A 20,283-nucleotide genomic window follows, 5' to 3' on the forward strand; every position below is an offset into this window, starting at 1 on the left:
GCTTTACCAGCAATGATGGTTTTTACCTATTTTTAATATAAAATTAAATATTTTAACTTGTTTTTTTAATTGACAAGTAAGAATTTCACCGTTTCTGGGGTGCATGGTGACGTTTTGATCTGTGTAACGTGGCGATCAGATCTGGGTAGTCAGCGAATCCGTCACGCTGGACGCACGTTGTTTCTCCACGTTGGGAATGTTCGGTGTCCCCCTTCCAGCATCCCTGTAAACTAGTCGCTCGCCGTGCGTGGGACACGGGAACTTATCCCTCCAATGCAGCTGCGTCAAGCACACGAATGTGGTAAGCTCGGGTGTCCCCGACTATCCATGCAACAGGAGCTGGGCACGGCGCCCCTGTCCTTGCCGGTCCACGGGGCAGAAGGAAAGCCAGCTGTCCCTGCTTGCTGTGCATGCCTGGGGCCACCCGGCCGAGCTCTTTGGAGGGAAGAGGTGGTCAGGCAGCAGCAATGACGATGACGATGATGGCTGCAGGTGGCCTTTGTCTCGGCTTCTCGGGATCCTGTCTCCTACAGCAGCTCCGAGCTCTGTGAGGCGCCGCCTGGCCCAGGCCCACCCTGGGCTTCCAGCCCTCACAGCCCCGTCATTTCAGGCAGGGGCTCCGGATGCCTTTCCAGGACCCAGGCCCAAGGCTGGGCAGAGCTCTGCACTCCTGGTGGGCCTGCTCACAGACAGAGCAGGGTCTGAAAATTAGGGCTCAAGCCGTTTGCTGCCTGTGAGCTGAGAGTGGCTTTGACACTTTTAAATTTGTAAAACAAAATAGAAAAAATATACAGTGAAGACCATATGGAGCTTGCAAAGCTCAAAATGCTATTTGGCCCTTTACAGAAAAAGTTTGCCCAGCCTGGTCTAGCGGGACGGACAGACCCTGTCCACGTCCACACTGCTGAGTGAGGGCTGACTGCCCTGTGCTCGGTGTGACGGCTCCCTGGGGAAGGGCAGAGCCTGCGTGTGATTCAGGTGGGGAGGAAGAGGGAGACGCTCAGTTGGGCAGGAGGGAGGGCGGAGCTTCACAGTGTGGAGCGAGGCCAGGAGGCGCAAGGCAGCTGCACTGTGGCTGGACACAGCCTTGGGCTGGGGGCCGGAGGTTTGCAGGTGAGCGGGGGTCCCGTGGCAGGTGTGAGCACTCGTGGCCATGGGAACCAGCCAGGAGCCATTGGAGGTGTCCAGGGAGGATGAGGACAAACTGGAACAAGGGGGCCGCTGTGAAAGGGGAGCACCAGGCTGGGCTTCGGGTGGAGCGCGCAGGCCATGGGTGGGTAGAGGGGTGAGGCTGGGCTTTGGGTGGAGCACGCAGCCGTAGGGGGTGGGTGGAGGGGTGGGGCAGAGCGTCTCTGCCCCATGCAGCCCCCACAGGAGCCCCTTTCTGAGCCCAGGGCTCCACAGACTTCCGGAAACAAGGGAGTCTCATAGGAGGAGTCCACACTCTGTTTAGCGAGGGCGGGTGGGGAAAGACTGTCTCACACTTAGGCACCGTCCCAACCGTTTCAGCCCCAGGGACTGGTTTCGTGGGAGACAGTTTTTCCACGGACTGGCTGGGTGGAGGCTGGTCACAGGATGAAACTGTTTCCACCTCAGATCATCTGGCGTTAGTTCGATTCTCACAAGGAGCACGCAGCCTAGATCCTTGGAACGCGCTGATCGCAATAGGGTTCACGCTCCTGTGAGACTGGAATGCAGCTGCTGATGGGACGGGAGGCGGGGCTCAGGTGGGAGTGCCAGTGGCGGGAGTGACTGTAAATGCAGATGGAGTTTTGGTCGCCCGCCCACCCGCCCCCACCCACTTCCTGCCCTTCAGCCTGGTTCCTAACAGGCCCCGCAGCCATCCTGGTCCCTGGCCCCAGGGCTGGGGACCCTGCATTAGGGGCTGGATGGTGCTCATTTTGCAGAACCTGGATCGAGAGTCTGTCCCAGTATGCCATGAATAACTGGCTGCGCTCCGCAGAGATCGGACAGGAGATCCAGGAGGCGTGGATCGTGCAGAACGCCGTGGTCTACGTCCTGAACCACAACCACCACCTGATCCTGGCCGGGCGGCAGAAGGAGCTGGTGGACGCCTTGTGCCACCTCCTGAGCATCGTCAAGGCCACGGGCCACAGTGGGTGCGTGTGGGCTGTGCTGCGTTCACGCCAGGAGGGGCTTCTTCCCTCGGGAGACCCCGGAGCAAAGGCAGGCAGCTGCGCTCCATGGCCCTCTGTGTCCCAGCAGAGGAGGGTCGTGGGCACCCGTGCATCTCAGGCCTCCTACTGTGACCTGAGGACTCCGCACATGGGATCGGGGCGTGGCCTGCGGGGGCCAAGGTTCCCTCTGACAGGCGTGTCTCCCAGGGACCCCGTGATGCTGGTGACGCTCTGCAACACCTTGGCGCGAGGCCTGCTCATCAGCTGGATTCCAGTCCAGGCTGCCGAGAAGTCCAGGAAATTCATGCGACCAAACGCGTTTCACAGCCCACTGGATGCAGGAGCCATCTCCAAGATCAAAACAGCGGTGGAGGTACCACCTCCATGATGCTGAGAGAGAGAGAGAGAGAGAGGAGAAGGAGGAGAGAGAGGTGCAGAGAGAGAGAAGAGGAGAGAGGGAGGTGAGAGAGAGAGGTGAGCAGAGAGAGAGAGAGAGGAGAGGAGAGAGAGGGGAGAGAGAGGAGAGAGGAGGAGAGAGAGGAGAGGGGAGAGAGAGGAGAAGAGAGAGAGGGGAGAGAGAGGAGAGAGGAGGAGAGAGAAGACAGAGAGGTGTGGGGGTAGGGGGTGGGGGTGGAGAGAGAGAGCAGGGAGCCAGCCGACCTGACACAGCCCTGCAGACCTGGAGCTGGAGGCTGGGGCTGAGCTTCTGAAGGCTCCGGGAAAGGCCCCGGGAGAGCAAACTGCCTTCAGTGGAGGCGACAGACGTGAGAACAATTTAGGAAGTAAAACGTCAGGGGCTCCAGTTACTGGGAAATAAGGCCAGGGCTGGAGAGACGAAAGCAAGGCCCGTGGGTGGGTGTGGGGCCTCCCCTCAGGGCGGGCTCCAGGCCTAGAGGAGAGTGGAAATAGAACCAGAAGTGGCGATTGGAACAGCGAGAAACAGGGACCGCACCACCCACACATGCAGCCATCCCAGTAAAACGCAGCAGACTCAGTGTGTGGGACGATCCTAGTGGCCCAGGCAGATCATTTATCCCATGGAATTTGGATTTTGTTGTAATCCAAAAGGAAGATAAAAGAAATAGTGTTCTGGTTGACGGATGTTGCAGAAGTGTTTGATGAGCCATTGCCCATTTCTAACTCAGAAGAGCCTCAAAGAACCCGAGAGAAAGCCGGTTTCCTAATGAGTCAAGGGAGTCTCTCGGGAACCTCATGGAGCCTGTGTGTGGAGCACCCACGGTGGGGCCGGGGCAGGGAGGCCTTGAGTGTCTCCGCAGGGGCACAGAGTGGGGGAGCTGTCCCCACCCTTGCAGGAAGACTTTGTGCTAAAGTTCATCCTGCATGACCCTTTCTGGGCCGTGGATAAAACCGCAGGCTGGAGAGTCTCGAGCCTGCGGCACGGCACTCACAGCGCTCACGGTCAGCTGCGCCAGGCCAGAGCCAGAGAGGGCCCTGGTGCTACCAGCTCCCAATGGGGACAGCTGGCCCCGGGCAGTCAGGACCAAAAGGTCTTGAAACACATGAGACCTCAGGCCCACCGGGGGCTGCACCACAAACCCAGCAGATGAAGCCCCACCCCCAGACGCTGAGGACGCAGCTGCACACACACGGAGGCAGCCGCCACCTGGCCTCCAGTGCGCCCCAGCCCTCTCACTCCTGAGCTGTCTTAGGAACACCTGCTCCTTGCAAAACATCTCGGTAGCAGGAGCACCAGCTGTGGCATCAGGTGCGGTACCAGCTCCCAGTGGGGACGGCTGGCCCTGGGCAGTCGGTGTGGGCCGGCCAGGAGCACCGGCTGTGGCATCAGGTGCAGGTCATTCTTCTGAGAAGGGACAAGGGGCCGGCTTCGGGGACCTGCAGGGATCAGGCTGGAGGCTGCGGAGGGGAGGGCGCCATGGGCGGCTCAGGCAGCTGTGGGTGCAGCTGAGCCTGCTGCGGGCCCTGGGAGGCAGCTGGGGGGTGCAGAGGAGCTTCCCTCTTAGATGTGATGATGGCTGGATCCAGATGCTGAGAGGAAACGCCAGCACTGACCTGGCAGCCCGGGAGCACGGAGTGAATGGCGGAGAGTGTGAGGAAGCCGGCTTGGGCAGTGCCTGGACTGGGCATGTGCATAACCCCGCTGGGAGCCAGGTGGTAAACAGGGGAGTCAGTGCTCCCCAAACACCTTCCGCTGGGTTGTCTGTATGGAACTTGACAAGTGTTTGGAAGTTTATCCAGAAGGAAGGATGGAGGGGAGGAAAGGGAAGGACGCTGTCCAGTAGGAGGTGTCTGTGCTACCAAGACGTTTTGCAAGGAGCAGGTGTTCACAAGACAGCGAGAGATGGGACATCCCTGGGTTAGCAAGAGGTCACTCCTGGTGGCCAGTGCTTCCTGCACTGGGCGAGGCTCTGAACAAGGACTCACTGATCCTCACGACGACCCATAGACTGGGTTTCATTTCTACATAGAGATGAGGCAACTGAGGCACACAGCATGAAGAAACTCACCTGGTCACACGGCCAGCAAGACAGGGAGCTGGGGCGCAGCCCAGAGGCTCAGGGCAGCAGCCCACATGCCCGTCCTTGCAGGCAAATCACGTGGCAGATTTCATGCCCCCACTTTCGGGGCTCCGTCCTCACTGCCCCACCCCCAACCGACACCAGCTGCAGTGGGGGAGGGGTGCTGGCTCAGCTGCTCCTTCCTGCGGGGTCCCAGGCCCATGCCGTGGGGACAGCTCAGGAGTGAGAGGGCTGGGACACACTGGAGGCCAGGTGGCGGCTGCGTCCTTGGCGTCTGGGGGTGGGGCTTCATCTGCTGGGTTTGTGGTGCAGCCCGTGGTGGGCCTGAGGTCTCGTGTGTTTAAGGCCCTTCACAGGCTGGATCAGGAGCTGGGTCCATCCATCTTTTAATGGTTTGGATCTTGGCTCAAGGTCCCCTGTTGAGAATTCAGTTTTCACGACCGAGAACACGTCTGTCCTAGGTCTGCGAGTTTGCCCTGAACCTGACCAACGGGAGTGCGCCCGAGGAGACGGTGCCCACCAGCACCCGGCAGCAGCTCATCGCCACCTGGGTGAAGGCCAAGCAGCTGCTGCAGCAGCAGATTGGGCCACGGCTGGGCACCGAGGAGCAGGTGGGCGCCCCTACCCACATCTGGGCTCCGAGGCCCTGTGGACATAGAGATCCGAGACAGCTGGGGGTGGTGGGGCCCCGGCACGACTTAGCTCCAGATGGAGCCATCGCGGATGGCCTGGGCACTCCCTTTTCCCACTGAGCTCACTGCCGCTGGCTGCCCTTGAGTGCGGCACGGGGCCTCTTCTGCCCACCCATCCACGGGGTCTGTGAGCTGCTGGGCCTGTGGGGGTGCTGCCCTCTCCCGAGGAGGAGTGGGCCCAGGGCCGGCCCCATGAGCTCCTGGAAAGCCGGATGGAGGAGGGGCCTTGGAGCCTGGCCAGGAGCCAGGGCCTAGTGGGGTCCAGGGAGGCGGGGAGGGTCCAGGCGTCGACCTGCCTGCCCCAGGCATCCACCATGTCAGGCCCACTGGTCCTTCCTTCCTTGGGGGTCACCCAGCCGTCAGACAAGGCTGCCTCACACATGGGGGCCGCACGGCCTTGGGGCTCCTCGTTGTATGAGAAGATGACCTGCAGGTCAACAGTTACAAAAAACAGTCTAAGGTATAAACGCTCCCAATTCCATGGTCTGATTATTGCCGTAAAACTAATATCTTGCAGTGTTAAATTCATGCATATTCCAGACTCCCCCCGCACCCTTGGGCTGATACACTCAGGGCACCCTCCCCACCAGGGCACCAGTGAGGATGTCAGCTCGGTGACCAGAGTCCTCGTTGCCTTGGAAATGTACTCATGCAACGGGCTGGGCCTCATGGACTTCACTGTCCCCTCCCTGGCCCAGGTAAGTGTCCCCAGGAGTCCCGGGAGGCCAGGGGCCAAGAGGCGAGGACGCCGAGGCTCTTGCCCTAGGTGGCTGGAACTCAAGCCCCATCATGCACGCTCTCCCCCACTCTGCCCTGATCTCCTCCACCTCCCAACGGAGCAGCGCCCCCTCCACGCACTTCCTTCAGCTTCATGCTCGGAGCATCCCTGTCTCCTGGTATGAGGCAAACGCTGTCTGAGCGGACCCTCCGTGTCTCACCCAACCCTGAGCCGCTCAAGGGCAACCAGGAGCTGCACACGCCAGTCCTGTGTCCAGGACACCCTGTGGGGTGTGGGAGCTACAAGGACATCAGGGGCCCTCACGGGCATGGACGTGGCAGCTCAGCTTTTGTGGCACAGTGGCCCTTCACAGGCCACGCCTCTGTTTAGAATCACATGCGCTGTGTGGTCCGTGGGGGCTGCAGGCCGTTGGAAGGTCGTTGTCACTAACACGGTGCCCCTTCTCTTGCTACCCACCGGAAGTTGGTGAAAATGGCTTCTGAGTGCAACTGGTCGGACCCCCTGGTGGAGCTGCAGACCCTGACGCGGCTGACCCACTTCGCCCACGCGGCGTGTGACCATGAGACCACCATGGCCTGCGCTCACAGGGCTGTGGAGATGGGCATCAAGTACCTGAAGAAATCTGGGCCGTAAGTAACCCTCATGACTGAACAATTTCCCCCAAAACGGGCAGGGAGTGCAGGCCTGGGCCTCAATCACAGATCAGGGCATGTGTGAGCGCCCCACCAGGTCCCCCAAACGGGCAGGGAGCGCGGGCCTGGCTGCAATCACAGATCAGGGCATGTGTGAGCGCCCCACCAGGTCCCCAAAACGGGCAGGGAGCGCGGGCCTGGCTGCAATCACAGATCAGGGCCCGTGTGAGCACCCCACCAAGTCCCCAAAGCGGGCAGGGAGCGCGGGCCTGGGCCGCAATCACAGATCAGGGCCCGTGTGAGCGTCCCACTAGGTCTCCAGGCCCAGTCCAGAAAGCTTGCCACAGGCTTCAGCCACGTGCACAGGCAGCCCCCGTCCTGCCAGCCCCGTGCCCTCATGGACAAGTCAGCAGTGGCCCCGTGGAAAGCTGGTCAGGAAGGGTTCTGAAGTCACGTGGGCCTCAGCAGGAGGGGTGTGGCCTGCTGGCCGCGTGTGCATCGGAGGCACAGAAAGTGGGGCCTCAGCATTCAGAGGCTGGGACAAAGGGCCACAGATGGGGGCACTCCCACCCCAGATGGTTCCTGCTCACAGTTCCGGAGGCTGGAAGTCCCATCGAGGTGTGGCAGATTCGGCGTCTGCCGAGGGCCCCTTCCTGTCTCACAGACGGTGCCTCCCACTGTGTCCTCACATGCGGGAAGGGGCAGGGCTCTCTGGGGTCCCTTTCATAAGGGACTAACCCTGTTTGTGAGGGCTCCATCCCCATGATCCAACCCCCCTCAAAGGCTACCCCAACACCATCACTGTGGGGGTGAGGATCGCCCAGCATGGGAACTTTGAGGGGACACGGACACTCCACCCATGGCAGGTAGAAGGGAATTTTGAGGGGACACAGACATTCAGCAGGTAGAAAGCTGCCATTTCTAACGACATACAGCTTTGAAGTAATTTTGAATAGACAGATATGCACGCTAATTAAATTTGAAGATAAGGGTAATTTCAGTGAAAGAAAATGGCCTCTGACTTGGGTCCCTCGCTCGCCCTCCAGAGTCAGCCGTGCCGCCAGGCCCTTGTTGTCAGCATAGCCGGACACAGAACATTCCCATTCTTTAATTTTCACAGATCTCACTTTTAGTGGCTTACCATGTTCCATCCAGTTGAGCAATTATTATCATCCCTAATCTTTCCCCAATTTTTGAATATGAGGCTGTTTTCCATCTGTTGCTATCGTAAATACTTCTGCAGTAAAGGTTGTTTTCCTTGAGGTTCTTTTTGGCTAATTTCCTGGGTCTAATAATCCTGGAAGATGAAACCACGGACCCAAAGGCTGTAAAGATGTTTTCTGTGGCCAAATGGCCAGTGTGGGCAGCACCTGCCAGAGCCAAGGAGCGCCCCAGGCCCACGCCCCGTCTTCCCACAGCCCTGCCCACCGGGATAGTTCCAGGGCCTGTGTCGGCCACGCCCGTGGGGATTCGAGGCCAACATAGGAACGTGCTGAGATGCCTTTCACGTTGGCAACTTCCACGTGTCCAGGGTCTCCTGGGTGCTCAGAGGCACGAGCAGGCCAGTGCTCAGGACTGGCACCACGTACCAGGCCCCCCGTTCACTAATTGCCCAGGACGGGGCATCACGCGCCAGGACCCCGTTCACTCTTCTCATTGCCCAGGACGGGGCATCACGCGCCAGGACCCCATTCACTCTTCTCATCGCCCAGGACGGGGCATCACGTGCCAGGACCCCGTTCACTCTTCTCATCGCCCAGGACGGGGCATCACGTGCCAGGACCCCGTTCACTCTTCTCATCGCCCAGGACGGGGCATCACGTGCCAGGACCCCATTCACTCTTCTCATCGCCCAGGATGGGGCATCACGTGCCAGGACCCCGTTCACTCTTCTCAGTGCCCAGGACGGGGCATCACGTGCCAGGACCCCATTCACTCTTCTCATCGCCCAGGATGGGGCATCACGCGCCAGGCCTCCGTTCACTCTTCTCATTGCCCAGGATGGGGCATCACGTGCCAGGACCCCATTCACTTCTTCTCATTGCCCAGGACGAGGCATCACATTCCAGGCCTCCATTCACTTCTCGGTTGGCAGGCACTACTGTTCCCAGGCTCTAGAGCAGGAAATGGGCAGACAGAGGCCAAATTGCTCCTGAGGCCACCCAGCTGGGGTGAGTGGCAGAGCTGGGACTGAACCCAGGTGATGGGCTGTAAGCACTGCCTCGGCAGGGGTGAGGCTGTGAGTGCTCAGGAGGCTGCCAGCCCTGCCAGGAGCCGTGCACCTGGGACCCTGCCCTGCTGGCCTGGTGCTGCCATGCGTGGTGCCCCACGTTCACCAGGGGGGCTGGAGGGAGAGCGTGGCAGCAAAGGGCCGGAGCAGAGTTGGGCTGGAGCCCAGTCCCGCCGTTTTCTCTTTGCCAACATCGAGGGGCTTTTCATTGCGAATGATCTTTCTTCCAAAACAGTATGGACAGGATTCCGTGCCAGGCCCCCCTCTTTGGCATCCCTCTGTTGGAGGCTAGAGGTTACGTTTTCCCTGCGGACTGTAATAAAAATCAATTTGCTTCCAAAAGGAAAACTCACCTGCTTTGATGTCCCTCCCTGGCCTTCCTGTGCAGGTGGGGCCGGGGGTGCGTCCCCAGCCCTACAGCTCGGGTATAAGCAGGAGATGCCTGCCACCCACTCCAGCCCCTCAGGTCCTGGATGTGCTGAGGCTGAAAATACATCTGCCTGGCTCTGGACATGCTGAGACACCAGGCCGAGATCAGAGGAGCAGGAAATAGAACTGCCCCAACCTTCTCAGCAGCCACCACTTGAAGCAAAAAGAAAATAGAACGTTCCAAGTGGAGGTAATTGTCAGCCTGGAATTCGAGCTCACCCAAACTATCACATATCAGGTCAAAATAAGCCATTTTAGACAAAAGGACCCAGAGACTGTACTTCCCATACACCATTTTTAGAAAGTTTCTTGAGGATATGATCCAGAAAAACAAGGAAGTAAACCAAAAAAAGAAAAGGAAAGATATGTGGGATTCAACCTGGAAAGGTAGTCGAGAGCTGTCCCCAGATGGACACTGTGCGGAGAGAGCTGCCTGACTGCGGTGGGCGGTTCAGGAGGACCCTGGGGAGGGCGGGGAAACAGAGTCCTTCGTGGGACGAGTGGGGACAGTTCAGAGGGGCACACCAGTTAGAGAGTCTGGGAAACCAAGTCATTTATAGCTGGACTCTCCAGTGAGAAACGTGGTGTTCACTGATATTCCACTTTTAGGATTAACTTGTTGACAAAGAAGCATTGTGACAAAAGGAAAGGATTGATTTTGACAATACAAAAGTGAAGGAAAAGCGCAGGTTAACATACGCTGGTAGAGCAGGAAGGACGAGCTAAGGGAGGTGTGGGTGTTGTGGTCCTCACCGGGAAGGTGAGGGTCACAGTGGGGACCAGAAGATGAGAGGCTGGCGTGACGTCGTAGGTGCCAAGGTGATAGGTGGGGATTAAGTGTCATGTGGTCACTGGCCACACAAGTCAGTTGGAAGGGGCTGCGGGGGTCTGAGTGAGCTGAACTGCATTCATCCTTGTAAGCAGCCTGTAGGTCGAGGCTGCAGCAAGCTGTGATTGTGCCACTACACTCCAGCCTGGGTGACACAGAGAGACTCTGTCTCCAAACAAAATAGAACAAACATTATTTCTAACAGAAATAAACTACAAAGTCAGCATCATAGAGGTGATGGTGCAGAGTGCTGCTGCATAAAGCCTCCTCATAACTGAGTTACAATTACTTCCCCAAGTGTGGAGGGCACAGCAGCACACAACAGGAGGATGTGGGGCTGGGTGCTCTGGCCGTGCCACTGCTGTGTAAATTGACTTAAAAATCATTTTTTCTGTTAAATTAGCTAAAGCTGTAAATTTATATATATGGTGACAGGGAAAAGGGGAGGTCATATGAGACTGGAAAAATTGGATTTCCATGTTAGGACTTTTGGAAAGTCCTTTGTGGACCATTGCTGTCCTCTAGTGGCACTTAGTGTCATTGCACCCAGCGGGAGCCCCTCTGCCCTGGGTGCAGTGTGGGTGCCTTTCCACCAACCACGGGTGGGTGCTCCTGTGTGCAGGCAGCCTGGGTGCCAGGAGACTGGAGAGACCCCGCAGGCGTGCTGCTCAGTAGGAGATGATGTGGTCACCTCGCTGGTCACTGTCAGAGCCACAGGCCCTTCCCCAGTCCAGCAGGACCCATGCCCACATCCAGCAGATGACCAGCCTTTGTAAGAGATACTTTAAAAAAAGTTTACACGTATTTCAGTTCTTCATTCTAATTTCTTTCCATTTTGAAAATTATGTGTAGAAACTCTAGCATGGAATTTGCCACAGAGAAGCTTTTATGATAGCATTTTACACTAATAGCAAAAATGGCTTTCCATTCTTGGTGAAAAGCACAGCAGTTACTAATCAGTTCATATTCTCAATTGTGAATTGTGGTTACCAAATCAGTTTCGCATTTATGCTATTAATGTCAAGGAATATATATTAATAAATTTCATGTAGATTATTAAAATACACACCAAATGGGTAAAGAACAATAGTCTAAGAATGTTATTTGGACCTTCCAACTCAGCTTAACATTTTTATGTAACATAATCACCAACAGTGATTTTATATATATTTATATATTATATATCCATTATGTATAATATACTTATATTTAATGTTGTTAATAATTAAATTTAAAAGTCACCTAGTTCTGGCCTTGAAAGCATAATGGGTATCATACTCTTGTGCTGTGAAAAAGAAAAACTGTAAAACTTGAAAATATATGTGAGACAGTTGTTGTTAGCTGTTGGACAGCAGGCAGTACAAGGCAGCCATTCTTGCTAGAAGGAAATGTCGGAAGTGGGCTCTGCATTCTGCCTAAGGGAGCTTCTCATGCTGCAGCCTGGGGAGGGGGCCCAGATGGAAGAGTCGTGGGGAGAAACCAGTCAGGGCTTGAGCCCCAGATGGAAGAGTCGTGGGGAGAAACGGGTCAGGGCTTGGCCCAGATGGAAGAGTCGTGGGGAGAAACCAGTCAGGGCTTGAGCCCCAGATGGAAGAGTCGTGGGGAGAAACGAGTCAGGGCTGGGGGCTGCAGAAGCTGAGGTATCTAGGACGTGACGTGGGCAGGTGGGGTGGGGCCCTTGTTCTGTGGAGCCACCCATGAGTCTGTGGCCTGCCTGGTGGTAAACTGTGTGTGCACAGGACTCGATTCCAGGCCTGGCAGAAAACAGGTATGGAGGGGTCTGTAAGCTGACAAGATGCCAGAGGCCATCCTGTGCTAAGAGAAGTTGGAGTTGTGACCAACTCACATCAGGGCATACCTCACTGAACTCCAGGCATTCAGAAAGACACGCCTTAGCAATGGGGCGAGTACAGACTTGCACCAACAAAGCCTAAACCACATCTCAGTAGGATGAAGCTGAGCCACCAGTAATTAACTGCCTGTCAGAACAAAACCCAACACTTTAAAGGAAGTGGACACCATCCACACTTTCAGCAGCAGAGCCCTCACGATGTCCAGCATAAAGTCAGAAATTACTAGATGTGTGCAAAAGCAAGAAAATGTGGCTCATAACCAAGATGAAAAAAGAGCAGAATAGAAAAAGCAGCCAATGGACCCAGCTGTGGTATATGTTGACATGAGCAGACAAGGAGTTGAAAACAGCTGCTGTCAATATAATCATATTTTCAACGGAAATAACCAGTGTACAGACAGGAATTTCAATAAAGAATGGAACTGATAATAAAATCACTGAATGGAATTCCTAGAAATGAAAAATAAAGTGTCTGAAATGGAAACACCACTGGAAGGGCGTATCATCAGGCTGGATACTGAAGAATGGTCAGTAACTTCAAATCCAGGCCAGCAGACTATGAAAACCAAAGCACAGGGAGAAAAACGGAGAAACTAAACGAACAGAGCTTTCCGTCTGTGACCCGTGGGGCCATAGAGCTTTCCGTCTGTGACCCGTGGGGCCATAGCAGGGGGTCTAACCTGAGGGTAACCGGAGTCTCAGGAGGTCAGAGACAGCAGGGGGAGGCCAAAATACACATATTTGAAAACATAATGGCTGAAAATTTTACAAGTTGAATTAAAAATATCAACCTGGAGATGCAAGACTTTCAAGGAACCCCAGGTGGGATAAACGCAAAGAAAACCACCCCTGGCTCCATTGTGGGGGAATCGTAGTCACATTGCTGAAGACCAAAGACCAGGAGCAGATCCTGGAAAGGAGTTAGCATGGGGACGGATTTGTGCATACGGGAAAACCAGGGCAAGAATTGCTGCTGGCTTCTCATTCGAAACGATGCAAACCAGAATACAAAGGACGACGGTTTTTAAGTGTTAAAAAAAGAAAACCTGTCAGTCTAGAATTCTGTATCCGCCAGCAATAGTCCTCACAAATGAAGACAGAATCAAGACATTTTAAGATTAATAAAAGCTAAGAGGAGCCATTCCCAGCGGATCCTCAGAAGAGGACATGATAGCGGAGGTGAGAAACACCAAAAATGGTAAATGTGGGGGTAAACATAAAAGACTTTTTTCCCTTTCAGTTCTTAAATTCTTCGAGAAACACTTGACCTTTTAAAGCAAAAATATTTGCTTTTCCGAGGCAAATATTTAAAGCTAAAATATTAGCGATTCCAAGGGCTCTCGTGCTGCGCGTGACGTGGAGTGGGACTCAGGTGACGTAGAGCCGTGGTTGGTGAAGGATGCACACTGCAATCCCTAGAGCAAATACTAAGAAATGGAATAAAGCAAAGAGATACAACGAAAAATCTAATAGAGAATATGAATTGGGACACTAAAAAATATTCCATTCATGCAAAAAAAAGGGAGGAAAGGAACAAAGAACATGTAAGTCAAAAGGAAAGCAAGGAGCAAATGGTGGGTTTGACCCTGGCCATGTCAGTCATCCCACTAAACGTAAATGAACCAACACTGCAGCTAAAATGCAGTTTATCTCACAGCACATAGGAGCAAGACCCAGTGATAAACTATGTACAGGAGACCCTCTTCAAATGTAAAGACACCGATTAAAGGTAAAAGGACGGGAGAGAGGCACTCTGCAAGCACCAACCACGAGAGAGCTGGCGTCCGGTTAAACGGCCCAGGCACGCGATCCGAGGTAGACATTTCTCATAAGAAAGGATTAAATCTCAAGAAGACATAAAAATGCTAAATGTGTGTTCACCTAATAGCAGAGCTTGAAAATACAGGAAGTAAAGCATGGATGCATCTACGATTCTAGCTGTAGATTTTAACATTCCTCTCTCAGCAGCTGACAGAAAAAAGTAGGGGGAAGTCACTGAGGCTACAGATGGAAGGAACAGACCTCACTCACTGGCATTTATGGAACACTCAACAACTGCATAACACAGATCAAAATGTTTAGGACGGCAGTACCCAGGAAACTGAGCTCTCCTTCCTGCCCTGCCCAGGTCGCCATGCCCGCCTGAGAAGGTGGTTTCAGCTTCAGACCACTGGCTTGCATTGGGCACTGCAGGCCCGTGCAGGCCAAGGGGCAGTGCCTTCCTCCTTTGACTCCTTCGGGACAGAGGGACAGAAGCAGCTGTCTGTTCCTGCAAGCAGGTTCCTGGCTCTGGGACCCTGGCCCATGGAGGGAGTCTACCCGTGAGCCAGCATCTTTCTCATAGAATAAATCTGGTGCCTCCTCTGAGCTGAGCCGCAAGGGCGTGCTGCCCCGTCCATGGTGGGAATCCTGCCTTAGTGTATGTGGCGTTGCAGCCCCAGCCACGGCAGCCCTGGAGCAGTGAACGTCCAGGGATGAGGAGCCGTGGAGCTGATGCTGCTGTTGACACCCAGGAGTGTGTGCCCGGCCAAGCTCTGGGTGCAGAGTGGACCTTCTGAGGCCAGACTTCCATGTGGGCCTGGGCAGCAGGGCCTGTAGAGGGGAGAGGCCCCAAAAGAGGGGCTAGTTCTGTGGATCTGCTGCTGCACAAGTCCCTCTAAAGATTAGTCATTAAAAAAATAGTTAGCAATTCTGCCCCATGGTTCTGGGGGCTGACTGGCCACAGCCAGTTAGTTTTGGGTTGGGGTCTCTCATAAGGTTACTGTGAGAGTCAGCGGGGGCAACAGTCTTGAGAGTCCACTGGCTGGATGTCCCCACAGCCCACTCCCACCCTTGCCACGTGGCTGCCAGCTCCGTGGTTGAGAGCATTCCCAGAGTGGCTGTCTCCGGCGCCCAGGCCACACGTGGGCACTCCAGGCCTCAGAAGACCGGGGCCCCTTGCCCTGCATCCCTGCAGTCTTGGCGAGTCCCTGAGGCTGGCTCAGATTCGGGGAGGGCGGAGCCCTGTGCACATGTGCGTGTGGGCCAGGAGGTGCCCCATCTTGGAATACCACCTGCGTGGTCCACAGGTCAAGACAGTGACCCAGGGAGGGAGGACCCGAGGTGGGCCACAGTGGCCTCCCTCCTCACTGGCCCCATGTCCTGCAGCGAGGAGTCCCGGCTGGTGGCAGAGATGCTGTGCACAGCCACGGCCATCCAGGGCAGGAGCATCATGGAGAACCTGAAGGGCCGGAAGCAGCTGCGGCTGGTGGCAGCCAAGGCCTTCACGGAGAGCGCCAGGTACGTGGCTCTAAAGGGGCTGGGGTGGCGCTGTGGGGGCTCTGTCCCTCCCCTACTGTGCGGGACCCGTGTGCTCACCAAGGCTGAGGTCCGTCCTGTGGGCCCAAGGGAGGGCTCCTGCCAGCAAGGGCGAGGTGGACGGTGTGGCCAGTTCAGGGCACAGTCTTCAAGGAGGTGCGGTGGCCCCCTCTTGCCCTTGTACCCGCCTGGGCTCCTACAGCCTGACCTTGGTGGGGGTCTGACCCTGTGCTGCCCGGAAAGGCCCACTGGAGAGGATGCAGCAGGGACGCCTGAGCAAGCCACATGCCCAGGAGGGAGCAAGCGCCTGGATGGGCCCTGGGCGCCCGACCTTCCTGTCCTTCCCGGTCCAGCATCTCCAGGTGGGCCCAGGTGGAGCCACCGCATCATGACCTGCCCTCTTTCAGGTTTGGAGGCATCGCGGGCAGTGGTGCCCTGGTGATGCTGGCCGCGCGGCACTACTGGAACGCCTGGCTCCCACTCCTGTCCTCCGCCGTCTACAGGAAGAAGGCCAAGGGTGCCCTGAAGAGGATCATAGCCATCATCAACAAGACAGAGGCCAGAAAGCAGGTGCGCCAGCCCCGGAGGGGGCTCCTGACTCCCACTGAGGCCTCTAGTGGGTCTTCCGGAAAGGACTGGAGAGACTCCCAAAGAAAGACAGACCCCACAGGCCTCCCAGAGGGTGCACCAGCACCAGCCAAGGAGGGGAGGGGGTTAAGGGGGGTCCCCAAGTCCCAGCACTGCGGGGCCCCTGCTGGACTCGGGGCTCAGCCCTGACCTCCCCCAGCAACACCCATGCACTGAGGGGCTCTGAGCCCTGGAGACACAGCAGGGGGTAGAGAGTGAGGCCAGCACAGTCCCTGCCTTAAGGGGCTTGGATTCTAGGCAGGGAGGACAGGCCCCACCTGCCATGAGAGAGGGTGGCCCTGAGGAACAGCACGCAGAGGGCAGGGCAGGGGGCGGGGGCTGGGCCACAGGTGCCTCTGGAGGCTTAAGGCAGAGTGGGGTGGTGGGGAGCGGAGCCCCCAAGGCCGAGGGGATGGGGCAACCCAGGGAGGACGGTTGAAGGAGAGGGGCCATGTGGACCCAAGAGTGCACCTCCTTCTAGGGCTGTTGGAGGGAAGCTAGGCCTGGGTCCTGGGTGGTCCTGCAGGCCTCTCCAAGAGCAGGAGCCTGGCCAGCTTCTCCCTGGGTGCACACTGGCAGGACAAGCCTCGGCCTTGTGGACCGGGCTTCCTGAGCAGGCTCTGGAGTTGGTGAAGGCTTCGTGCTCCTGGCTCACAGGTCTGTGGATGCAGCTCCCTGCTGGGAGATGGGGAGGCATCCCCCTCCTCCTGGAAGGAGGCTGAGACTCTCGAGTTGGGGTCAGTCTTCAGACCAGGGCTGAGCCAGACCTGCCCACTCTGAGCTCTCTTCTGCTGGTCTCAGCTGTAACCAGGAATCAGGAGTCAGCCACAGAGAACTCACAAAATGGAGCCCTTCTAAAAGAAGCAGAGCTGCATAACCCAAAGCTCCAGTGGGAGGAGGAGGACAGGGGAGTGGGGCACAAGACAGCAGGCACAGACAGTGGGCGCAGCCACAGAAGCCGCTGCGCTAGATCCTCAGATGCATGCCCAAGGCAGCTTCTTGGCCTGACTTTGAAAAGGCTGTGTCGGGGCCTCTGGGCTGTCCAGCCCACCCCAGCCTCCCTCCCCATGCTGGCCTCCTCTGGGGGACTGCCTCCTCATCCAGTGTGGTCTAGGCAAAGGGACCCTCCTGGCCTGGCTCCCCCAGGAAGCCTGGGTCTGAGCTCTGTGCAGAGCTGCCTCTGGAGCCAGACTGGAGAGTACAGAGGCAAGCCAAGGCTGCTCCACCTGCCCTGCTGACCTGCCAACCTGCCAACCCACACGTGGCCGTCCTGTGGGCAAGATGCAGCTTCCTGGCCCCAGGGCTTAGCCTCCTCCCACTGGCACTGCCCAGCACATTTTCTGGCTGCCCAGGAAGACCAGAGTAGATTTTTACTGCTTGTGACCAAGAATCCTGGCTGAACTAGAGATATGGTTCCTACAAACCTGCAGTGTCCTGCAGGGCCCTGTGAAGGGAGGGCCTGCGGATTGTGAGGGCCATAACAGATGGAGGTGCATGGCCAGAGAGCCTCAGGACAGAGCCTGAATATTAATCCCTTAGCAGATACCTGATTTGCAAGTGTTTTCTCCCATTCTCTGGGTTAACTTTTCACTCATTTGATCGTGCCATTTGATGCATAAATGTTCCTAATTTTTAAGAGGTCCAGTTGATCTATTTTTTCTTTTGTTGCCTGTGTCTTTGGTGTCATATCCCTGGTCATTGCTACATCTAATACCATGAGGATTTTCTCCATTATTTTCTTCTGAGAATTTTGTAGCTTTAGATCTTCAGTTTAGATCTTTGATCCATTTGAGTTAATTTTTGCATATGGTATTAGGGAAAGGTTCAACATCATTCTTTTGCATGTGGATATCCAGTTTTTCCAGCACCACTTGAAGAGACTGTGCTTTCCCTAGTGAACGGTCTTGGCACCGTTGCTGAAAATAATTTGACCAGAAATGCAAGGGTTTATTTTGGGACTCTCTATTCTATTTCACTGGCCTATATGGTATCATTTTGCCAATATTATGCTGTTTGAGTCACTGTAGCTTTGTAATATGTTTCCAAGTTGGGAAGTGTGGGTCCTCCAACTTTGTTCTTTTTCAAGATTGTTTTAGCTCTTTGGGGTCCCTTGCAATTCCATACGAATTTGAGGATCAGTTTTTTAATTCCATATGAATGTGAGGGTCATTTTTTAAAATTATATTTCTTTTAAAAAAGACTATTGTAACCCATAGGGATTGTGTTGAATACTGCTTTGGGTAGTATTGACATTTTAACAATGTTAAGGCTTCCTATCCATGAACATGGGCTATCTTTTCATTTATTTAGATCTTTAATTTCTTTCAGCAACCTTTTATAGTTTTTAGCATATAAGTCTTTCACCTGTTTGGTTAGATTTATTACTAAGTATTTAATTTTTTAAGGTGCTGTTATAAACAGGAATACTTTCTATCTTAGCTTGGGCTGCCATAACAAAATACCATAGACTGGATGGCTTAATTTATTTATCAAAGTCAGGACCTGGAAGTCTGAGATCAGGGAGCCAGCATGGCTGGGTTCTGGTGAGGAACATCTTCCTGGCCATCAATGCCTGGCTGCCTTCTCACTGTGTCTTCATGTGGCACACACAGCCTGGCTGTCTTCTGTGTCTTCATGTGGCACACACAGCCTGGCTGTCTTCTCACTGTGTCTTCATGTGGGACACACAGCCTGGCTGCCTTCTCACTAGGTCTCATGCTGCCTTCTCGCCGTGTCTCATGGCACACACAGCCTGGCTGCCTTCTCACCATGTCTTCATGTGGCACACAGAAGGAGAGAGCAAGCTCTCTGGTGTCCTTTCTTAAAGTGCACTAACTTCATCGTGAGGACCCCACTCTCGTGACCTTATCTAACGTCAATTACCTCCCAAAGGCCCTGTCTCCAAATACCACCACAGTGGGGGTTAAGAGTCTCAGGATATGAATTTTGGGGGCACACAGCTCAGTCTTTAGAACTTTCTTGCTAATTTCCTTTTTGGAGTTTTCATTCCTGGTGAATCAAAACACAGCTGATTGTTGTGTGTTGATCTTGTGCCCTGCAACTTTTCTGAATTCATTAATTGGCTCTAATAGCTTTCTTTTGGATTTGTAAGAATTTTTTCTGTGTAGGATCATGTCATCTGTGAATAGAGATAGTTTTACCTCTTCTTTTCCAGTGTAGCACACACAGCCTGGCTGCCTCCTCACCATGTTCTTTCTTGTTGTTGTCCAATAGCTCTGGTCAGAGCCTCTGGTGGAATAGCAGCAGTGGAAGTGGTGACCTTTTCTTGTTCCTGGTCTTAGTGAGAGAGCTTCAGCCTCACCATTGCATGTGACGTGAGCTGTGGGTCTTTCCATAAGGACCCTTTATCATGTTGAGGAATTTTCTATTTCTAGTTTTCTGAGAGTTTTTATCATGAAATAGTGTTGGGTCTTGCCAAATGCCTTTTCTCCATCAATTGAACTGGTCATGTGGTTTTTCTCCTTTGTTCTGTTAATGCTGAATACTGTGCATCACGCTGACTGATCTGCACACAGTGAGCCGCCCTTGCATCTCTCATAAATCCTACCTGGTCATTATGAGTCATCTGTTGAATATGCTGTTGGACTTCATTTGCTAATCTTTTGTGGAGGATTTTTGCATCTGTATTCATAAGGGATATTGGTCTATAATTTTCTTTTCTTGTGATGTCTTTATCTGGATTTGATAGCAGGGTAATGCTGGCCTCATAGGGTGAACCCAGGAGTGTTTCTTTGTCTTTAAATTTTTGAAGAGTTAATAAGGATTGTTGCTAATGCTTATTTAAATGTTTGATGGGAGTCACTGGTGAAGCCATGTAGTCCAGGATTTTTCTTTATTAAGAGGCTTTTGATTACTAATTTAATCTCTTATTGTAAGTCTGTTGAGATTTTCTGTTTCTTCCTGAGTCAGTCTGGGTGTGTTTGGAGGGATTTGTTCATTTTTTCTAGATTATCTAATTTGTTGGTGGGCAAATGTTCATAGGATTTTCTTATAATCCTTTTTATCTCCCTGAGGTCGGTAGTAATGTTTCCACTTGCATTACTTATTTTAGTTATTTGAATAGTCTTTCTTTTTTTTTTTTTTTTTTTGTCTGTTAGCTAAAGGCGTCTCAATTTTGTTGATCTTTTTAAAGAACCAACTTTTAAACAACAGAGTTTCTTTATTGTTTTTCTGTTCTTTGTTTGTGTCTGTGCTCTGATGTCTGTTATTTCCTTCCTTCCACTAGTGTTTCAGTTCCTTATGATGTAAAGTTGATTCTTGATTTGAGACCCTTCTTTAATACAGCGTTTATAGCGGTGA

General features: G+C 54.1%; 1 protein-coding gene across 11 annotated transcripts in view; it reads left to right on the top strand.

Annotated features, from left to right (window-relative positions):
* CFAP46 (cilia and flagella associated protein 46) overlaps positions 1–20,283 on the top strand; it is a 112,669-nt gene that overhangs the window by 23,289 nt on the left and 69,097 nt on the right. For all 11 annotated transcript variants that reach the window (XM_058435874.1, XM_058435875.1, XM_058435877.1 and 8 more), the window contains exons 18-24: positions 1,908–2,120; positions 2,346–2,511; positions 5,098–5,247; positions 5,919–6,026; positions 6,530–6,696; positions 15,187–15,318; positions 15,744–15,906. In XM_058435874.1, coding sequence (XP_058291857.1) covers positions 1,908–2,120; positions 2,346–2,511; positions 5,098–5,247; positions 5,919–6,026; positions 6,530–6,696; positions 15,187–15,318; positions 15,744–15,906 — 1,099 coding nt within the window. The remainder of the gene's footprint in view (positions 1–1,907; positions 2,121–2,345; positions 2,512–5,097; positions 5,248–5,918; positions 6,027–6,529; positions 6,697–15,186; positions 15,319–15,743; positions 15,907–20,283) is intronic.

Source organism: Hylobates moloch, unplaced genomic scaffold (assembly GCF_009828535.3).
Source record: "Hylobates moloch isolate HMO894 unplaced genomic scaffold, HMol_V3 SCAFFOLD_3, whole genome shotgun sequence".
Classification (NCBI taxonomy): domain Eukaryota; kingdom Metazoa; phylum Chordata; class Mammalia; order Primates; family Hylobatidae; genus Hylobates; species Hylobates moloch.